General features: G+C 43.8%; 1 protein-coding gene across 2 annotated transcripts; it reads left to right on the forward strand.

Moving 5' to 3' along the window:
* Positions 1–585: 585 nt before the first annotated feature.
* Positions 586–13,065, forward strand: LENG9 (leukocyte receptor cluster member 9). Of its 2 annotated transcripts, none has more exons than XM_077457551.1 (2): positions 586–651; positions 11,541–13,065. In XM_077457551.1, exon 2 carries the CDS (start codon positions 11,556–11,558, stop codon positions 12,828–12,830), a length of 1,275 nt encoding a protein of 424 aa, XP_077313677.1. In that variant the 5' UTR covers positions 586–651; positions 11,541–11,555; the 3' UTR covers positions 12,831–13,065. The 2 variants fall into 2 exon arrangements, with proteins under 2 accessions (XP_077313677.1, XP_077313675.1); XM_077457549.1 differs by having other exon boundaries at positions 592–756.
* The last annotated feature ends 9,361 nt before the right edge of the window (positions 13,066–22,426 follow it).

Consider the following 22,426-nt stretch of genomic DNA (forward strand, 5'->3'; position numbering starts at 1 on the left):
AATTCTTGGGATGTTGATGTTGGGCCTCCCCCTTCCCCCCCCCCCTGTTGGCCCCCCCCCCTTTGCCACTCCCCCCCACCTTCCCCCTCTCCCCCTTCCTCCGTACTTGTACTTTTGGTAAGGGTATGTTAGGGGTCTATCTGTGAGCCTGTTGTATGGGAACACTCTTTCCTTTCTTTTTTTTTTTCTCGTATATAGATTTGCTGTTCTGGCTCGTTTGTTATGTTATCTTATTTTTGGACTACTTCTGTGCTGTATCAGTCTGCTGAGATGTCTGCATATTGCTTGTTATGTTTTGTCTTCTCAATAAAACCAACCGTGTTGTTAAAAAAAAAAAAAAAAGACAGAGGCAGCCAAGCAACTAGCAGAAGAAGGTTAGCGGAACAAGTTTATAATCCTTAAAAAAGAATTGCCAGGCTGTTGCTGACATGAAAAGCATACGGCTGTACTGAGACTGACACATTTGAGAAGTAAGAAGGTGCCTGCCCTCTTGTGGAAGAACTTTGTACATCACCCATCCCAGATCACATTGCAAGGAAAGGTGGGGTTTAGCCGTCATTCTGATCACAGAGCTATAGTACTTCCTGCTTGTCTGTGCACAATGTTTTGTTTAGTAACTAAGGCCCATGTGACGTACAGAGCAGTAAATAGGTGAGTCACAGTGACTTCAACTCCAGTACAAAGTATCAGATCAGAAGGTGTGGGGTGGAAGCACAGGAGGAAGCATCAGAAATCTCTCTAAATCAGTGAATCCTGGTAAGTTTTAAAAAGGGTTGTTATTGTCAAATGAGCTAGATGATATCAACATGTCAGAAAAGCCTGGGCTCACCATACACCTTAGAGTCTCATTGTACAATTTCCTTTAGGTCTACTAACAACTATGTAGTAGGGTTGTCACCTCATCCCTTTAAACCCAAACACATTAACATAGCTCCCAACTTTCCCTGATTTCGAAGGGCTGTCCCTGATTTGGATGTCCCTCTGTCCCTCTTTCCTCCTAATTTTTCCCTCATTTTGGTCTGAGCTATATAGTTGTATATAAAATGCACTTTTTATCTTTCAAAAAGTGTTTCCCAGTACTAAAACCTTGTCCCGTTTCTGAATTGCTGCATTTATAAATTTTAAAAGCCAATATAAGGACTAGTAGTGGTAAAAAAAAAAATCCCTTGTGGTTTTAATTAACTGTGGTTTTAACGAAGATACAATACAAATACATTACAACACATTACCGTATATACTCGAGTATAGGCCGACCCGAATATAAGCCGAGGCCCCCAATTTACCCCCAAAAAAACTGGCAAACTTATTGACTCGTGTATAAGCCGAGGGTAAGACATGCCTGTCCATCCCTGTGTGTGTGTCCGTCCATCCCTGTGTGTCCGTCCATCCCTGTGTGTCCGTCCATCCCTGTGTGTCCGTCCATCCATCCCTGTGTGTGTGTGTGTCCATCCATCCATCCATCCCTGTGTGTGTGTGTCTCCATCCATCCATCCATCCATCCCTGTGTGTGTGTGTCTCCATCCATCCATCCATCCCTGTGTGTGTGTGTATCCATCCGTGTGTGTGTGTGTGTGTGTGTGTGTGTGTGTGTGTGTGTGTGTGTGTGTGTGTGTGTGTGTGGTGTGTGTGTGTGTGTGTGTCCAGCCTACCTGTGTCCTGAGCCTTTGTCCCGAGCCTCCGTCCCGTGCCTTGCCTCCTTGCCTCCGTGCCTTGCCGCCGTGCCTTGCCTCCGTCCCGTCCCGTCCCGTCCCGTGCCGTGCCTTGCCTTGCCTCCGTCCCGTGCCCTCTTCGTCGGCGCCTCGGCGGCCATTGTAAAATTCAAAAGCTGCGCCGCCGCCTTCGCCTGTGATAGGCGGAACACTGAATTTCCCAGCAGCCTGTGTTCCGCCTATCACGTACATCGTATCATCCTCGTCCGTAGTACGAGGATGATATGATGTCCGTGATAGGCGGAACACAGGCTGCTGGGAAATTCAGTGTTCCGCCTATCACAGGCGAAGGCGGAGCCGGAGGCGCGGCTTTTGAATTATAGAATGGCCGCTGTCTGTCTGCTCGACACGCTGATCGAGCGGGCAGACAGCGATGACTCGAGTATAAGCCGAGGGGGGCACTTTCAGCCTCAAAAAAGAGGCTGAAAATCTCGGCTTATACTCGAGTATATACGGTATATCACTTCCGAATTTTTATTCTGTCGTACGAGAATTTTCGTCACTTTAGTAACCTCTTTATTTTGGCTGGATTCACACCTATGCGTTTTTAGTGCTTTTTACATTTTGCAGATTTGCACTACAGAACGTGTTCCATAGGAAACCATGTTAAATGGACTGTAGTACAAATCTGCAAAATGCAAAAATCACAAAAATGCACAGGTGTGAATCCAGCCACAGTATGAGTTAGTAGAGATGGGCTCAGGGCGTTTTCGAAATCCCATGTGTCCGAACCCGCCATGAAGCCGACACTGCACACGGCTAATAACAGGCAGTGAGACATTTCCCGATCTGTGTAGCTGCAAGCTGTGTGCAGTGTTGGCTTCCTGGCGGGATAGGGCATGTGGGATTTCTAACATGCCTGAGCCCATCTCTAGAGATTAGCATGAAAAGAAAAACGTCAGATAATCTCATTGTGTGTACCAGGCATTAGACATTACACAATGGCAGTGCTGTATTTAGGCCTAGGCCGATAAGGCCCAGGATTAGGGGGGCAATTTGCGGGGGGGGGCAGCCACCCCCTCCTTCCTGAGTCCCGGACCCCGCGGCCTTCGCCCACACAAATTCAGGCTCCGATGGCCGGCTTGCTGTAGAGGTATTGTGGAGTGACGGCATGCTTGGCGGGGGGGCCCCATAAGCGAACGGTGACTGACTGCAAGTAAGCTTTCACTGCATCGTTCATTTCCCTGGCCCGGGGTGGGGTCTGTTTGATGACAGGAGGAAGAGAGAGAGGGAAGCACGAAGTGAACCCCCTAGCCAGGACAGCAGCTAAAATTGAGTAAATTACTATTACTCTTGTAATGTGCACTTGCATGGGATCACTTTATTGCAACATCATGAGCTGTATATTCATTTCCATATTGAGCACAGGTAGGTTGCTTGGGTGCATGTGCCAAGCAGCCAATCTGTGCTCAGTATGGAAATTAATATACAGATCATGATATTGAAATAAAGCGATCCATGCTACAAACTCATTACAGTCCATCGTCAGTGTAAGTTCTTGTACTGCAAACTTTGCAGTACATGAACTTTGACTAAAAGAGGACTGTTTAATGAGTTTGTAAAATGGATATTGCAATATCATGATCTGTATATTAATGACTTTTACTGAATGTGGACTGTTTAATGAGTTTGTATTGATTTCAGCACGTGCAAAGTGCTTCCATGCATGCTGAAATCAATGCAAATTCATTAAAGACGTTAAGGCTGCACTGATTGCCACTGATTAGGCAGCACTCTGTGCAGCAAGCTGCACTGATATGCTACAGTGATGTGCACTGATGAGGCTGCATTGATGGGCACTGATGAGGCTGCATTGATGGGCATTGATGAGGCTGCATTGATGAGCACTGATGAGGCTGCATTGATGAGCACTGATGAGAAGGCATTGATGGGCACTGATGAGGCTGCAGTGATGGGCACTGATGAGGCTGCAGTGATGGGCACTGATAAGGCTGCATTGATGGGTAATGATGAGGCTGCAATGATGGGTACTGATGAGGCTGCATTGAAGGGCAGTGATGAGGCTACATTTCGTACCCACTTTTATTGTAGCGAGAGGAAGAGGAGGAGCTCTAAGACAAAAAGGTGAAGCCTAAAGGGGAAGGGGTGTGGCTTACAGATGGCAGGGCGAGCCCTAACCTGAAAGGGATGTGACCTTGACAAGAAGGGGTGGGTCATATTTAAATTAGGGGTGCATGGGTTTAGTCAGACCTAGGACAGCACAAAACCTAAATACACCACTGTACAATGGACTTATACATTTATTTCAATGTGCTACAAATGAGGGGACTACCAATAATCAGTTAAAGTGGAAGTCCATGCAAAAACTAAAATCCCTACACCTGTAATATCCCTGTAAAGAATAAATTAGTATACATACCTTTTTGGAAGCTGATGTCTATACAAATCACACTCCAAAGTCGGCAAAAGTAGTACAGAAACTACATTTGGGGATCTGTGCAGTGCCGCAAAGTCGGAGTTGCACTGATTTGGACGGTGCTATTGCCAACAATACCCGCTGATTTGGCATGCAATTTGACTGTAGTTTGCTGAGGAGGAGCAGGTGGTCAACTGTGTCGAAGGCAGCAGAGAGGTCTAACAGTATGAGTATGGCGTAATGGCCATTGGTTTTAGCAGTTAGTAGGTCATTGGTGAGTTTTAGTAGGGCAGTTTCAGTGGAATGTTGCGGATGGAAGCCAGACTGTAAGGGGTCAAGCAGGTTTCTGTCTGTGAGGTAGCGACTCATTTGGTCATGGAGGAGGGGTTCAATGAGCTTGGAGGCAGATGGGTCTTAAGTTATTCAAACAGGTGGGGTCTAGTGAGGTTTTTTTTTTTTTTAAGTATGGGGGTAACCAATGCATGTTTGAAGCGTTGAAGATGTGAGTTAGGGAGTTTAGGATACAGCAGGAAGGTGGTCACAGTAATTGTTAGGGGACCGGGTCCAGGGGACAGGTGGTGAGGTGGGCCATGGAAAGGAGTTTATCAACTTCATTGGTGGTAACTGGGCAGGAGGAGGAGAGAATTAAGCATGGTGTTGGACCTGATGTGTTGGGTAGGGGAGGAATGCTGGATATCTCTCCTTGCAAATTGTGTAGATTTTGCTTTTGAAATGGTTAGCAATCTGTTGAGCAGTAAGCAAGTTGGTGGGTGGGGGCAGTGGGGGGATGAAGTAAGGAATTAAGAGTAGAAAAAAGAGTTGATGAGGTTTGGGTGAGTGTTGTAGTAGGTTTGTTTAGCAGTGTGGATGCAGGATTTGTATTTGAGAAGGGCAGATTTGTAGAGGGTAAAGTCTTGCAGGAATTTGGATTTACGCCATGTTGGCTCAAAAGGTTATGAACAATATAGCTCAATACTATATTCAGGCTGCTTTCGGTGTATTTAAAACCTAAGAATAACTCCAAGAGCAGAGACACACATACATGGCAAATAAATCACAATATGGCAATCCGTATTAGATTGGTTACCTTAAGAACCCTTTTTACGCTAATTTTATTGGCACTTTATCGTCGTTTTAGCGGTGCTTTTCAAAGCGCCCGTGTTGCATTCATTTAAATTTTCGCATTCATTTAAATTTTCGCATTCATTTCTCCCCAAAAGATGCTGCTTGCAGGACTTTTTCTAATGTCCTGTAAGTGCACTGCCCCAGTGTGAAAGCACTCGGGCTTTCACATTTGGGTGGCATCTCCGTGTTTACATGTGACCGGCTGTGATTGGACACAGCCGATCACATGGTTAAAGAGCCGCAACCATGTCCCAGCAACACGATGCCCCGTGGTCGCTGCACGCCTAGAACGGTCGTTCTGGGAAGCCATCATACGACATCCACCCAGAAAGAGAGCCGCACTGCCCAGCCGTGATTTGACAGTGGGTGGGCGGCAAGTGGTTAAAGGGATATTTTAGTTTTATTGTTTCACTTTAAGTATCATTAAAATCACTGCTCCTGAAAAAACGGCGGGTTAAAAACTTTTTTTTGCATTGATACAATGGGGCAAAATTGTATTTAGTCAGCCACCAATTGTGCAAGTTCTCCTTAAAAAGATGAGAGAGGCCTGTAATTGTCATCATAGGACCTCAACTATGAGAGACAAAATGTGGAAACAAATCCAGACATTCACATTGTCTGACTTTTGAAACAATTTATTTGCAAATTATGGTGGAAAATAAGTATTTTGTCAATATCAAAAGTTCATCTCAATACTTTGTTATATATTCTTTGTTGGCAATGACAGAGGTCAAAGGTTTTCTGTAAGTCTTCACAAGGTTGTCACACACTGTTGCTGGTATGCTGGCCCATTCCTCCATGCAGATCTCCTCTAGAGCAGTGATGTATTGGGGCTGTCGCTGGGCAACATGGACTATCAACTCCCTCCAAACGTTTTCTATGGGGTTGAGATCTGGAGACTGGCTAGGCCACTCCAGGACTTTGAAATGCTTCTTATGAAGCCACTAATTTGTTGCTCGGGCGGTGTGTTTGGGATCATTGTCATGCTAAAATACCCAGCCACGTTTCATCTTCAATGCCCTTGCTGATGGGAGGAGGTTTGCACTCAAAATCTCACGATACATGGCCCCATTCATTCTTTCATGTACACGGATCAGTCGTGGAGGTTTGAAAGTTTTGGAGTTTCAGCTGTGAGGATTTCTAAGCCCCGGTCCACTGAGGTGGCTATATCGGGGCTCATAACGGGAGATCGCCACGAACCAGGTCTGATTATATGTGCAATCCCAACACTGCCCACCAGCCAATAAGTGCCCACCAGTGCTGTCAGTAAGGACCAATCAGTGGCCATCAGTGCCTCCTCATTAGTGTCACCTATCACTGTCACCTCATCAGTGCCCACCAGTGCCGCCTCATCAGTGCAGCCCATCTATGCCCATCATTGCAGCCTCATCAGTGAAGGAGAAAAATGACCTGTTTGCAAAATTTTATATCAAACTATAAAAAAGTTTTTATTTATGTTTTTATAAAATTTTCAGTCTTTATTCGTTTATTTAGCAAAAAATAATAAAAAATCATTGGTGATTAAATACCACCAAAAAAAATCTCTATTTGTGTGGAAAAAAATTATAAAAAAAATGATAAAAATGTTGTTTGGGTACAGTGTTACATGACTGCTCAATTGTCATTCAAATTGCAACAGCTGAAAATTGGCATGGGCAGGAAGGGGGTGAAAATGCCCAGTAGGCAAGTGGTTAAGCGGACATGGTAGAGAGGTAAAATCTGCAATTAAAATGTTAAATATTGTACAATTTTTTCAGAAAAAAATAAAAAGTATTTAAAAAAAATATATTGAATACTAGACATGTGCAAAAGGAAAAAATTTGTCTAGTTTCGTTTTAATTCGTTAATTAATTAATTTCGTTTAGTTATATTGTTAAATTAGTTAAATTCATTTTCGGATTTCGTTTAGTTTTCTACCGAATTTGAAAAATCGGTCGCATTCAAAAATATTTCAACCAAATTCAAAAATACTTCTACCGGATTCGAAATGATTTTAACATGATTCCAAATTATTTCAACCGCATTCAAAAATATTTCAACCGGATTCGAAAATATTTTGTGACCCGACTTTAGGGCCATGTATCTCGGGGTCACTTGGTGCTAGAAACCCCAAATATGGGGATGTTGTAGTGCTAGGTCTACTGTGTTTGCATACCTAAATTGGGGTTTCAAGCTATAAGTGGCCCAGATATATGTGGCCCCAAAGTCCAAATTTGGAGACATTGTAGTGCTTGTTCCATTTTGTTTGCATGCCAAATTTGGTGTTTCTAGCTATAAGTGACCCCAAGATATGTGGCCCCAAAGTCGGGTCGCAAAATGTAATTCTCTGCTGCAGAAAAGTGCTTGACATTTTGTGACCCAACTTTGGGGCCACGTATCTCGGGGTCACTTGGTACTAGAAACCCCAAATATGGGGATGTTGTAGTGCTAGGTCTACTGTGTTTGCATACCTAAATTGGGGTTTCTAGCTATAAGTGGCCCAGATATATGTGGCCCCAAAGTCGGGTTGCAAAATGTCTTTCTCTGCTGCAGAAAAGTACTTGGCATATTGCCCATATCTAGGGTCACTTGGTGGCAGGTGACATGGCAAGTGGACAATCCACAACTTGGTCACGTGGCACTCGTGGCCGGTCACATGGCACTCGTGTCAGGTCACGTGGCACTCGTGGCCGGTCACATGGCACTCGTGTCAGGTCACGTGGCACTCGTGGCCAGCCATGTGGCACTCATGGCCAGCCATGTGGCACTCGTGGCAGGTCACGTGGCAGGTGTCGTGTCAAGTGGACAATCCACAACTTGGTCACGTGACACTCATGGCCGGTCACATGGCACTCGTGGCAGGTCACGTGGCACTCGTGGCAGGTCACATGGCACTCGTGGCAGGTCATGTGGCAAGTGGACAATACACAACTTGTGGCAGGTGACGTGGCAAGTGGACAAATACAATACACAACTTGTGGCAAGTGGACAATGACATACAGCATATGCACATGCCTTGCGATCGATATTCCGTGACTTCTTCAATCAGGCATGCTGACAACTTCATTGATACCATAAATATAAATGAAATAAGATGTGTGTTTTTTTTTTGCACTGGTACACTGCAAGTATGAAAATTTTAGGTTTCTACCACCAAGTGACCCCAACATACGTGGCCCCAAAGTCGGGTCACAAAATGTCAAGCACTTTTCTGCAGCAGAGAATTACATTTTGCGACCAGACTTTGGGGCCACATATCTCGGGGTCACTTATAGCTAGAAACACCAAATTTGGTATGAAAACACAATCTATCGTTTTTCTAGTCTATTTTCTATTTTATTATATTCTTTTCTATCCAGATTTAAAATGAATTAATTAAAAAATTAGAATTCATACTATTCGAAATTCAAATTTATTCTATTTGAAATTTGAATTTCAGAAGATGGTTGTATATTTTTTCTATTTTATTCTATTAAATTATATTTCTTTTCTATTTGAATTAGAAATTTTGGAGGATGGTTAGTTACTTAATTATATACATCTGTCACATCAACTTCTCATACTTGCAGTGTACAAGTGCAAAAAAACACACACATCGTATTTCATTTATATTTATCACATCAATGAAGTTGTCAGCATGCCTGATTGAAGAAGTCATGGATGTTGATCGCAAGGCAAGTACATATGCTGTATGTCATTGTCCACCTGCCACGTCACCTGCCTCAAGTTGTGTATTGTCCACTTACCACATCACCTGCCACAAGTTGTGTATTGTCCACTTGCCATGACACCTGCCACGAGTGCCACGTGCCCAGCCACGAGTGCCACATGACCAAGTTGTGGATTTTCCACTTGCCACGTCACCTGCCACAAGTTGTGGGGTTCATAGCACTAAGTGACCCAAGATATGGACAATATGTCAAGTACTTTTCTGCAGAAGAGAATGACATTTTGCGACCCGACTTTGGGGCCACGTATCTCGGTGCCACTTATAGCTAGGAACCCCAAATTTGGTATGCAAACACAGTAGAACTAGTAGTTTCTAGCACCAAGTGACCCCGAGATATGTGGCCCTAAAGTCGGGTCGCAAAATGTCATTCTCTGCTGCAGAAAAGTGCTTGACATTTTGCGACCCGAATTTGGGGCCCCATAACTCGGGGTCACTTGGAGCTAGAAACCCCAAATTTGGATATGTTGTAGTGCTGTGTTTGCATACCAAATTTGGGGTTCCTAGCTATAAGTGGCCCCGAGACACGTGGCCCCAAATTCGGGTCATTTTTCAAATTTTATTAGAATTTCGTCCGAATTCGGTTGAATTCGTTAGCATTGTAATTCGGTAATTCGGATGCATCCGAATGTCCAAATAATGAAAATTCGTCCGAATTTTGCTTTGGAACGAAACAAAATGCACATGTCTATTGAATACATCCTGTTGCCTTTTCTGGTCCACAATCCAGCTACAGCATATTTCAAATCCTGTCAGAAAGTGCAGCAAACTGCTGGGAGAGAGAGTGGTCATTGGAGTCCAAAGGATGTTCTACATCTACAATTACTCACATAGTTACTACACACCCTATGGATCCTGAACAATAAAAAAAAGCCATAGGCATTATCCTGAACATGGACACAGGCCTAGCAGGTGTCAAAATCTTCTGTTAAAAATGTGAACCAGAATGGTCAAAAAAAGGATTTTATTTAATGAATCAGAATAATTTATTATCATTTTACAGTAAAAATCATAAAATGAAATGCAGATGCAGCCTCCTTACATAAAAGACATCACATACCTCACATGGACATTATCTTCATAAAAACAACACATACATTGCATAAAAAAATACATACTGCATATTTAATTTAACCCTAAAAAGCCTCTAGCTTTCAAAAAATGTAGGCACTGCGGAAAAAACTGTTTTGCAGCCCGGTAGTAAGAGAGGAAATACTCCTAAAATCGCCTGCCAGAGGGCAACACTGTAAACAAGGCATTCCCAGGATGGGAGCTCTCCTTCAGGATATTAATAGCTCTCTGAAGGCACCTTCTCTCCCCTGGTTCTTCAATACTTGGTAAATACGCCCCCATTAGTAACCCTCTGTAAGGCATTTCTGTTATGGACCGTGCACATACCTTGCCACAGAGAGATGTGAGAAGTCAACACACTCTCAATTGCAGCCTTATAGAAGCTAAGAAGGATCCGCTCAGAAAAACCTGCCCTTCAAATCTTCCTCAAGAAGCACAATCTCTGAAGAACTTGTCCACCAGACCTGTGCCCTGTCCATTACAGATCCTCCCTAATTATTGTTCCCAACAAATGGAACTCCTGTATCCTCTCGACTTCCACCCCCGTCAATCACAAGTGGCTCATAGCTGGCCTCTCTACAGCTCCTAAAATCTATAATCTGCAAATTTTAGAACAGAGTTGCAGTACATGCTTTAAAGTAGAACTTCAGACAAAATATGTTTTAGTTTTAGATAGTTTTGAAAGTTTTAAACCCACAGTCAAGTTTGTATTGCTCATCGCTTATCGTGGTTATGAAAATATCACCATAGTAGGCAATGCAACTGTTTTGGGGTCCAGAGTTGGCTACACAGTGTATTATGCAGATCACAATAGAATTTGGAAAATGCATTTGGATAAAATGAATGCACAGCATATCAAGTTTGGGAGACTATAACGTTCCTATGAAAATGATTAGTATTCTATATTGGTAAAGGAATTGTTTTAGGATGATGTTTATAGAGAGATTATTTAATGGTTTTGTTCCAAGGCCCCATAAATAAACTATTATTCATGTACCTGCTGGTGTTAATTGTCACAGGAAAAGAATACAAATAAAAATGTTTGTCACTGACATAACAGAGGGAAACCTTCCAATAAGGAGAGTGACAACTGTAAAAAGTAGGGGTTTGATACTACTTCCTGTTGTGCCCATGTAAAAAGAAGCAAGGAAAAACATTATGCAATGGACTGCAGATAGCAATAAAAACTTCTTTTGTTCTTTTACATGCTACCAAAATCTTAAAATAAAGATTACTACAATAAAATGTTGGGCTGTCTTTAATATTTTTTAATATAATGTTTCATTTTCCTTTAAAAAGAAAATACTAAGAAGAGTCGTTGGTACCCTCATTAACACTGATACGTTCTATACTATGGAAATGTGATGTATGTTGCGTTAACCCTTGATGTTGACATCTGAATGTTATATATGCAATTTTATAATGTTAAACACAATAAAAACATATTTGACTCTAAAAAGAAAATACTAATATTTGACCATCATTTATTTGTAATGTTACAGTCCTAATTTAGGGTTTAATTTTTGTGTTTTTATCTTATCCTGTTTTTTAGAGACCTTAACTAAAAATGGAGAGAAGTGATTGTGATGCTGATGCCAAAATGGAAGATGAGACCTCACAGAATGAAACAGAAGAACCTGAGAAGGAGTCATCTGATGACACAGTATGCCAATTTTTTCTTGCAGGAACATGTAGATTTGGCGACAGATGTCGAAACACTCATGTCGCTGCATCTGATGCTTCTGAACAACCTACTGCCCATAAAGACAGCATAAGCAAAGACAAGAGCCCCAGTAAACCAATAGGAAAAAAGCCTCCTATGAAGACAGCCAGTGATGTCATCTCCAGAATCCAATGGGACCCAAATTTACCCAAGGAGCATTTTTTAATTGGTTATCTTGATAGATTTGTGGGGGTAATTGAAAAACCATTCTCAGATTTTTGTTGGGAAGATTTAGCTTCAGCTGGGATAGATGTCCTTGCCATACCTAAACATCGCATCCAGTACTTTAAATATCAAGAACTGGTGGTCTGGGACAAAACTAATCGCACAGATGATGTGTTTGGTTCAACTGGAAGCGGATTGACAATCTTAGACGTAATTGCACAGCACAAAACTGTGGTACAAACAGAACAGAATGATAAGGAAGAGATGAAACAAGTGGCCTCTGATTTGTTGGATGAAGACGAAGACTGTGAGAATAGTACCCAAGATAATCATTTGCAGAAACAAAGCACTAAAAAAGTAAGGCCTACTCACTTTATAGCAGTCCGTATTAGCAGCGAAGAAGTGAGAAGCTCTATAAAAGAGGTACAAGATGTTCTGATAAAAAATAACACAGAAATAGCCCCATTCCTCACTCCTCTGCCAGAACTTCATTTAACATTGTGCCTTTTGCATTTGGTCACTTCAGATGAAATGGAAATTGTTCATACTGTCCTTCAAGAAATTAGGACTGAAATTCAGAGGATCCTTTCTCCAAGTTTCATTTTAAGCTTTGATGGACTGAAAGATTTTCATTCACGTGTGCTCTATTTGGCACCCATCTTTGTTCCAGGACTGTCAAGCTTTGTGGAAAATCTAAACCAAAGGTTTCGCAACAGAGGCTTAGTAGTCATAGATCCACCAACTTCCTCCAGCTTCCATGTGACCATAGCTAAAGTACCTAGAAATTTGGCCAGTAAAAATCCCAGCCTTCTGTTCCTACCAGAGATTTACAACAATATCCAGATTACTCATTTTGGGGCACAACATATTGACACCATTAGCTTTTGCCATGCCAGGAGTTCAAGACGTACTGATGGATTTTATACAACACTTCTAGAACTGCCACTGTACTAATACATACGGCTGTATGCTAAACAATCTGGCTAATTTGTTTTATAAAAGAATAACAGAAAAGTCTTTTGGGGGTTTGCAACCAATTGGTTTCCAGCTGTTCTTTTTAGAATAAAGAAAATAGAAATCTGCTTTGGATAATAGTCCCATTTTCTTTTACTCTAGGTGTTCAAAATAAAAAGTCTCAGATTCTGACAACTGTGTAATGTCATACAATAAATATGTTGAAACCTTACAATTAGTAACAAATTAGATGTTTTCTTCCATTATTGTTTATTAAATGTGTCTGAAGAAACTGTGACCAAATTGCAGACAATGTATAAATATATAGACTACTTAAATAAGGAAAAACTCCAAGACAGTATAAAAGATCGCAAGCCACAACATTTCACTGAAATATATGTATAAAAATAAGGCAAATTTCTTTACTACTACTTTTTGCGCAAGCCAATTCTGCAAGTTCTCACATACATGTAAAATTCTGCTTTTTTTCTTTACTTAGCACCCCCACACATTATATATTTTCTGAAAGCAAAGGCGCTAGAAAATAAAATGGTCATTGTTGCAATTATTACAATATTTTGTTAAATTACAATATTTGTGCAGCGGTTTATCAAATGCAAATATCAAGAAAAAATTAAGCAAGGTCAATAAAGACTTGGATGAGCGAGTTTGGGGTAAGGAACTTGACTGGCCTGCACAGAGTCTTGACCTCAACCCGATAGAAGACCTTTGGCATGAATTAGAGCAGAGACTGTGAGCCAGACCTTCTCGTCTACATCAGTGCCTGACCTCACAAATGAACTTCTGGAAGAATGGTCAAACATTCCCATAGACACACTCCTAAACCTTGTAGACAGCCTTCCCAGAAGAATTTAAGCTGTTATAGCTGCAAAGGGTAAGCTAACTCTATATTGAACCCTACAGACTAAGACTGGGATGCCATTAAATTTCATGTGCGTGTAAAGGCAGGCATCCAAATACTTTTGGTAATATAGCGTATATATATATATATATATATTTTTTAGCAGAGACCCTAGAGAATAATGTTTCAACATGGGTGGTTTGAATACTGTTTACATATGCTCGCACGACTTATTATGTGTTTGGTATGAGCACGGAGAGATGGGGTGCTTTACTTTTTTATTTTTTCTTATTTATTTTACGGTTTATTTTTACACTGTCCCTTTACTTTTTTTTATCGCTTTTATTTTCTATTACAAAGGAATGAAAACATCCCTTGTAATAGAAATAAGGACGACAGGTCCTCTTAATTGAGAGATCTGGGTTCAAAAAGACCCTAAATCTTTCATTTACCTTTTAAAAGCAAAATAAATATTTTTTTTAGCTTTGGTTTTAAAAAAGGTTTTTTTTTTATTATGGCCCAGGATCCTGAAGTGACATTAGACGTCACTCCGGTCCTCCAAGGGCATAGAGACGAGTGGCAGCCATCTTGGCCTCACTTTTCTCATAAACCAACAAATGGCTGTATCAGGTCACTCCTGAGCTTTACCAATGGGTCAGGTAAGCCTGAGAACGATCGGGAAGTGGCGGGGGGGGGCACCCTTCCTGATGCTCTTAAAAGTGATCCAGTGGTGAATCTGCCCATGGGACTTTTAACTGAAAGAGAACCGACCATAGTAAAAAAACAATACTGGGGTTATGGCAGCTAGCTGCTGCCATAACCCTGGTATTTAATGTCAATGTATAATTACTATGGGCCGGTCGGCAAGTGGTTAATGAATTTACTTTTTTTTTTTTTTATGATACCAGGATCATGGTTGCAGCTGCAGCCATGATCCTTGTATCCCTACTTTTCCTCCAGGACGTATATGTACGTATGATGGGCACAAAGCGGCAGAACCCAAATTAGTAAATGTAGCCAATATAGTATAGTGGTCTAGGTATAAAAACATTGCTATACAAATCTGACAAACATTCACACAGCCTTAACAAAACATGCTGTATTTTGTGAAATGTAATCATCACCTATGATTGTGCCACTTAGTGACCATAATGCGATTATTTCCTTTTTTTACATACCTCAATCGGGAAAAGCATTAGGGCCACTAGATGGAGCTTACAATCATAGGTAATAATATTACACAAAATATGGCATGTTTTTGTTGGGAAACACAAGCCCTGGACACAGGAGAAGTATAAACATTTTAAAGGAAAATAAAAAAACAACAAACAGACGTTTAGGAGCAGTTGGGCATTTTTTTCAACTGCTCCTAAACTCTCCTCTATGTTATCTTATCAGTACATGTACACAGGGTCGTGTATAATCGTTTCTAAGCAGTTGAGTTTAGAGGCTTTTTTTAGAATGCAAAAAAATGGGTTCAGAAGCTGAGTTTAGAGGCATTTCAAGCGGCAAACACTTCTAAACGCGGTCACTCGCATTTAGCCACATTTTGTTTACAGGCGTTTTTCATTTTTGGCCATTTTGGGGAAGGCCCCCCTTCCCCAAAGTTCCCCCCATATGTTGAGGGCACGCGGCCTGGTACGGCTCAGGAGGGGGGGGGGCGCTCGCTCGCTCGTCCCCACCCCCTTTCCTGCCCGGCTGGGCTGTGTGCTCGGATAAGGGTCTGATATGGACCCTGGGGGGGACCCCCACCCCGTTTTTTCGGCATAGGGCTTCCCCTTTAAGCCCATACCAGGCGACGGAGCCAGCGAGGTGTCCATTTCGCCGATGGAGGAGGCGACATTGACGTCCTTCGCTAGTTCCGTCTACCTGGAGCCACGTTCAAAATGAGCGGACTTTTCTCCGTGTGAGCAAGTCCGTTCAATTCAAAAGTCCAGCGGACTAGCACACAGACGGCTGGATTGTCCGCCGGACTGCAATTTAAAGTCAAAACTTCTTTCTAAGACCGCCGGACTTTTGGGGAAAAAAAGTCCGCCAGAGCCCACACACGGGCGGATTGTCAGGCAGACTCTGGTCCGCCGGACCAAGTCCGCCGGATAGTCCGATCATGTGTACGTGGCATAACATACGCATACTAGAGACACATAATGAATATCCGTTGCAACTTCAAAGGCAGCTGAACAGATTTGAGACATTTTCAATGTAACAAGTCTAACGCATATAAAAATAATCTTAACTGGGAGGGCATAACGATAAGCATTTCCATATGTCCAGTTCTATGTTGAAAGCCCTAGCACAGTAATGCAACCCTGTGAAATAAAAAAGGGGGAAATACCTGGATCAGTTGAAGACCCCAAGCGGTCAGCACAATTTGAGAAAGGGACAAAGTCTTTCATATTGGATTGGCTACATAATAACAGCGAGGAAGCCAGAGCAAGGGAGTCCCCAAGCTGAATGTGATCACATTAAAAGGGGGGAGAGCAATAGGAGGGAAAAGTGAGGAAAACAGTGGAAGGGAGGCAGATATATGGGGGCGTGAGATGAAAGACAGAAGCTAAGGACTTAGAGAGCAGAAAGAAACAGAGGCGCAAACAGAGCCTTGCAATAACCAGAGAGAAAATCAGCTGTGTTGGGAGTCCTCTTGTAGATACGCGTCAGTGAAAACAAAATGTTGCCATGGTCTCCATGTGTCACGAAAGGACTCCTCCTGATTGTGGAAGGTGGCTGTAAGGCCCTCCATGCCCCTGAGCTCATTCATTTTAGAGAACCAGGGAGACCTCAAGGGTGCATTCACAGATCTCCAGCACAAGGGAATACACGTCTTGGCTGCATTTAGGAGCTGGATGGTGAGAGAGGCCTTGTATTTTATAACGGCCCATTGCATGAGGTGTCAGCTAGATCAACATTGGTCTGATGTTTGATAGTGCAAACCCCCTCTTGCCAGAATGGTTTAATTTTTGGACAGTCCCAAAAAAATGTGTTACATAGTACTAGGCCAAGTAGTGAGTCGCCGGCAAGTGTCAGGTACTTGCGGAAAATACGGTGTAGGATCGTGGATACCCTATATCATCTCATTAGGATCATATAGGTCAGGGGTGCCCAACCAGTGGCCCGAGGGCCACATGTGGCCCACGTAGAGCCCTCTGATGTGGCCCGCGACCTCCTGCTCTGGGATAGAATACAAAGAATACTGTTATTAAAGGTTTATTTTATTTATTACTAAAATCAGTGTATATATGGGCATATCTTTTCTGCAGTGGTTTATGGGCTGCTTTCAAACTGATCCGAAAGTGCAGAGCAATTTACCTGCGGGTTACCTGCACTGAGCCATAGACTTCTATTATTACCTGCGAGATTGGTGAGCTTTCTGAAAGTGCACCAAACCTTCAGAATATAATAGAAATCTATTGAAAACTGCAGGAAAGCCAAAGGTATACTGCATTGCACACGTGGTGCGGGTAAACCACAGCGCAGCAGTGTGAAAGCAACCTTGGACCCCTTTCACACGGTCAGTCTGACAGTCCCACCAATTGGACCCTCCATTCACCTCTAAGTAGTGGCAGACATAAACCGACTTGTGTTCTACCTCCAATACTATCTGCTAAAAAGTATCGTGGGCTGTGTCTTTGTCCACTCTCCAAATGCAGAGTGGACACGGACATGCCACCTACGCGCTCCGCTCATTGTGGGCCGCGACCGGTTACCAAGTCGCTTAAGTGGCCCTCGCTCTGGGCACCCATCGGAAAGGGAAGGAGGGATGGAGACTATCATCCGTGGCCTGATCTAGCAAGATGGGAAGAGCAGAGGACTTAGACAGGTTGATTTGAAAATTGGACAGGGTGCCATATGTCTGTAACAAATGGAATATCTTTGGCAGAGACACCAGTGGGTCAGCCAAGAAGAAGATCAGATCCTCTGCAAAATCGGCCACTTATGCATGCCAGAGGCCTTCCAGTAAGCCCAGGATTCCAGGATCTGACCTTACCGTACACATGAAGGGCTCTAAGGAGATAAGGAGCAGCCCCTGACGTGTTCCATTTGTGATCATAAAAAAATCTGAGCGAGTTTCATTGGCCTTGACTGCAGCTGAAGGGCGCGCATAGGGAGAGGAAATACAGCTCATCAATGAAGACCTTAACCCAATATGCTCCAATGTGGCATGCATGAACCACCCGCTATCACCCTGTTAAAAGCCTTCTCTGCATCCATAGACAGCCAGAGAAGGGGGTGACGGGCAGTCCTGGCAGCATGAATCAGGTCCACAACCCAGATGGTGTTGTCTCAGGGTTCCCTCAATGGTACAAATCCCACTTGGTCTCAGTGAATTAAGTGTGGAATGCGGAGAAGCAGTCTGTTAGCCAAAAATTTTGCAAATAGTTTGAGGTCAGTGTTCAATAGGGCTATGGGACGAAAGCTTCCAAATTCTGAGAGATCCTTCCCCTCCTTAGGGCTCAAGGAGATGTAAGCTCTCAATGTATCTATAGGCATGGATTGCCCCTCTGTAAGGGAATTGAGCGCATAGACTAGGTGTGGGGACAGAGGCTCAAAAAAGGCTTTATAATAAGCCGGAGTGAGCCCGTCCGGGCGAGGGGCTTTCTTAGGCTTGGAATCTGCAAGGGTCATCCCCCAGCTCCTCTGCCGTAATAGGTTCCTCCAATTCCTCCTGCACCTTGGAGGAAAGAGATGGCATGCCAGAAGATGCTATATAGGACTGAATTGCTGATAGTGCAGTCGTGAGAGGACCTGTCACGGAATAATGACTAAGGTTGTAAAGTCCCTGATAAAAGGTGCCGAATTCTGCCGCCATGGCAGTACATGTGGTAAACATCTGCCCTGTAGAGGCCATGATTGAACGAATAAAAGTTCTGGTTCGAGGCCCACGTAGAGCTCAGGCCAATAATGTACCTGGTTTGTTAGAATATTCATACATAGTGTGATGAGCCCATGCTAATTTGTGCTTTGTTTTATGAAAAAGAAGAGACCAAAGTTCCTCCCTGACCCTGATGAGATCCTGGTAGGTGGACTGCGCAAGGCTCGCTTTGTGAGAGCATTCTAAACTGTGCAGCTTCGACATAAGCTCATATGTCCAACGAGCACATTCCAGCTTAATTCGGGACCCAATTCTAATCAGGACCCCGGAGACAACTGGCTTATGTACCTCCCAGAGTATCAACGTGTTCTTAACGGAGTCCCGATTAAGGGAGAAGTATTCCATCAAGTCAGCCTGCAGCACAGCCCTTGTATCTTTTGATTGTAGCAGTGCTTCATTCAATCAACAGGATGGGGGGCTCGGTATAACTGAGCCCACTTCGAGTGTCAAGTGAACCAGAGCATGGTCAGAGAACAAGATGACATCAATGCAGGCGGACTCAACTCTAGGCAAATCTTTGTGTGTGACCATGAGATAATCAAGTTATGAATTAGTATGATGGGCCGATGAAAATTAGGGAGTAATCCACTCTTGTGAAAACAGTAACCTCCAGTGGTCATCTAGATGCAGAAGTTGTAAGTCTGCTTTTAAGCGCTTCAGACGAGAGTAGGAAAGATTAGAGAAATTACGTAACACATCTAGCAAAGGGTCCATAGCAAAATTGAGATCCCCTCCGAAGACCAGGGATCCCTTACGAAAATGCCAGAAGCACTGGAATAAGGTTTCACAGAAACTGGGGTTTGTGAAGAACACGGGTGTCAGATCCCTGCCCTCCTCCCTAACTCGTGACGAAGGACCGGCCAATCTCACACCACGCTGTCACGTAAGTAACAATGCCACTCTTAGCTGTGCCCAGCTTACGGGACCACAATCTGAGAGCCTGAGAGCAATTGTCACTAGGCTAATTATGTAATTAACCCTTTAACTGCCATCACCCCCTCTTTAAAAGACTGAGCAGGGGGAGACTCGTAATTTTAGCAATACCAAGTATGATTTTAGAATAAGCGTCTCTAACACACACTGCCACTTCAGACAGGTCTGCTCAGAGGCCTTGCTCTAAAACAGTAGTGCTCTTCAGGAGGCAGGTTCGTTTATAGCTTACATTAAGAGGTTTAGAGACAAGGTTAGCACTAAGGGTTTAATAATGAAAAGGTTGGAAAAATTGGTGCAAATAAAAGATGTTTCAAAGAGATAAAGACAATATACAGCCACAAAGAAATAAGGTAGAATTGAGGACAAAGAATACTTATAATTAATGTCTGAGGGTTGACCAGAGTTTGATCGATGAGCTGGGTAATTGGTTCTCAAACTTGGCAGATGTTCCTGCTTGGATGGTAAAGGGAGAATTCCCTACTGTCTTGGCATCTCCTCTTTTCTAATACTGTGTACACACGATCGGACTTTCCGGCAGGCTTGGTCCGACGGACCAGAATCCATTGGACAATTCGATCGCATGTGGGCTCCGTCTGACTTCTTGTTCCCAAAAGTCAGACGGACCTAGAAATAGAACATGTTTTAAATCTTGGTCCGCCGGACCAAGTTCCTATCGGGAAGCCCGTTCGTCTGTATGCTGGTCCGACGGACCAAATACGACGTGCGGGCAGCTACAGCACCTGCCCGCGAGAATGTTTTCAGCTTGATCCTATCGAGCTGGTTCTCGGCTGCAGGATACTGTACATCTCGTGCTCGCTGCAATAGGAAACACATTTTCCTATCACATCGAGCGCGAGAGGGAAGGCCCCTCCAGAGGCATACCAGGGTCTTAGGTCTGGTATGGATTTTAAGGGGAACCCTCTACACCAAGAAAACAGCGTGGGGTCCCCCCCAAAACCCATACCAGACCCTTATCTGAGCATGCAGCTCGACCGGTCAGGAAAGGTGGTGGGGACGAGCGAGCGCCTCCCTTTCCTGAACCAGCTTTCGCGTTCGTCGTTGTCGCCTTCTTCTTCTTCCTTCTTCTGTTCTTCCGATGTTGACGCAATAATCTCTCCCACTGTAATGCTGTGGACACGGTGCGCGACGACTTATATAGGCACAAGGGGCAGTGTCACCGGGTGATGTCACCCAGTAACCCCGTCCCTTATGACGTCACAGTCCCGGGGCATGCTGGGTCTGTGACGTCATAAGGTGACCCCGCCCCTTATGCCTATATAAGTCGTTGTGCACCGTGTCCACGGCATTACAGCGGGAGTGTCGTGTCAACATCGGAAGAACAGAAGAAAGAAGAAGAAAACGACGGTGGCGACAAAGGAGAAAGCCGGGTCACCGCTAGCAAAAGAGCAGAAGATAGAGGAGAAGCCCGGAAGAAGAACCGGAAAGTGTGGAGAAGTCGAAAGAAGACCCCCAAAGTCGGAAGAAGACCCCCGGAGCTGCCTAATAAACTACTTTAAAAATCTGTGTAGTGTGTTTTTTAATTGACACTTTAGTTGGAAGTTATGAAACATTCAGAAGTTTCAGAACTATACTAAACTGTCTGCACGCTATGTGGTTTGAGGTATTTACGACAGGTATCTCTTGGTTCTCTGGATTGAGGGGATGACAGTTTTATTAGGGGTTCCAGCCTTAAATTGTGGATTGGGTAATGGAAAAGTCTGTGTATTCTGATCACTGGACTGATAAGGTCCTGGCCTCACTTACCAGTTTGTGTATTGGATAACTGAAAGAAAAACGGTGGGGGCAAGGTCACAGTGCTGTGCCTTTCACTGGACAACATGGCTGGGATGAGCTGCACAATGACAAAATGGCTACTAACCACACAGCTATGCATTAGCTCAGTATGCAGGACCATTACATCCCCCCCTTCAAGTGGTTGCATGGGAGGGAACTGCAATTTCCCTCCTGACGCAACCGACTCCTGCAGGCTTGGTTTGTCGCGACAACGCATCAGCATTGCTATGGGTGCTGCCTTTCTTATGCTGGATGGTGAAATCTTATTGCTGAAGAATTAAGCTCCACTGAAGTAGTTTGCCATCTCCCCAGCAACACGATTTAGCCAGCTCAAGGGATCGTGATCAGTGATCAGAGTGAAGTGCCATCCATAAAGGTAGATTTGCAACTTCTGGATAGCCTACATGATCGCAATTTTCAATCGTGGCGTATGCTACTTTCCTGCTCAGATAGAGGATGGGATGTTCCTCTCCGGCATCATCCAACTGGCTCAGGACTGCCCCCAATCCATAGGCAGAGGCATCAGTCTGCACAAGGAAACGATGGGTGAAGTCTGGAGCCTGTAGCACAGGGGCGCTTGCCAGCGCCTCCTTCAAGACCTGAAATGCCAGCTTACATTCTGGTGTCCAAGACACCACCTTGGGCGGTATCTTTTTGGTTAGGTCAGTCAGTGGTTTCGCCAGGCTACTATAGTTACATACAAACTTCCTATAGTAGCCAGCTGTCCTAAAGAATGACACAACTTGCTTTTTTGGGGGTAGGCCAGGCCAGGATGGCCTCAACCTTCCCCGTCTCGCATTTCAGGGGGCCTCTTCCTACCAGGTGCCCCAAGTACTGCTCATCAGTCATGCCTATCTGACACATACTGGGTTTGATTTGGCAGGTGTCAGTTGGTTCAGGACCTGTGACAGGTGTTCTTCCCAGGTAGGGCTGAATACGACGATGTCATCCGGGTAGGCTACTGCAAAGGTTTCCAGCCCCTCCAGTAAGTCATTCATGACTCTCTGGAAGGTAGCTGGGGCATTCTTCATTCCAAACAGCATAACAGTAAATTCAAACAAGTCAAATGGGGTGATGAAGACAGACTTTTCCCGAAGCCTCAGGGGCCAGAGGAATTTGCCAGTACCTTCTGATCAG

This window comes from Lithobates pipiens, unplaced genomic scaffold (genome assembly GCF_037356315.1).
Source record: "Lithobates pipiens isolate NorthernLeopardFrog02 unplaced genomic scaffold, aLitPip1_a1.2 Scaffold_27, whole genome shotgun sequence".
Taxonomy (NCBI): Eukaryota; Metazoa; Chordata; class Amphibia; order Anura; family Ranidae; genus Lithobates; species Lithobates pipiens.

Bases quoted from the DNA above. Each gene is read 5' to 3' on its own strand.
- LENG9 (XM_077457551.1), top strand. From the start codon at position 11,556: ATGGAGAGAAGTGATTGTGATGCTGATGCCAAAATGGAAGATGAGACC.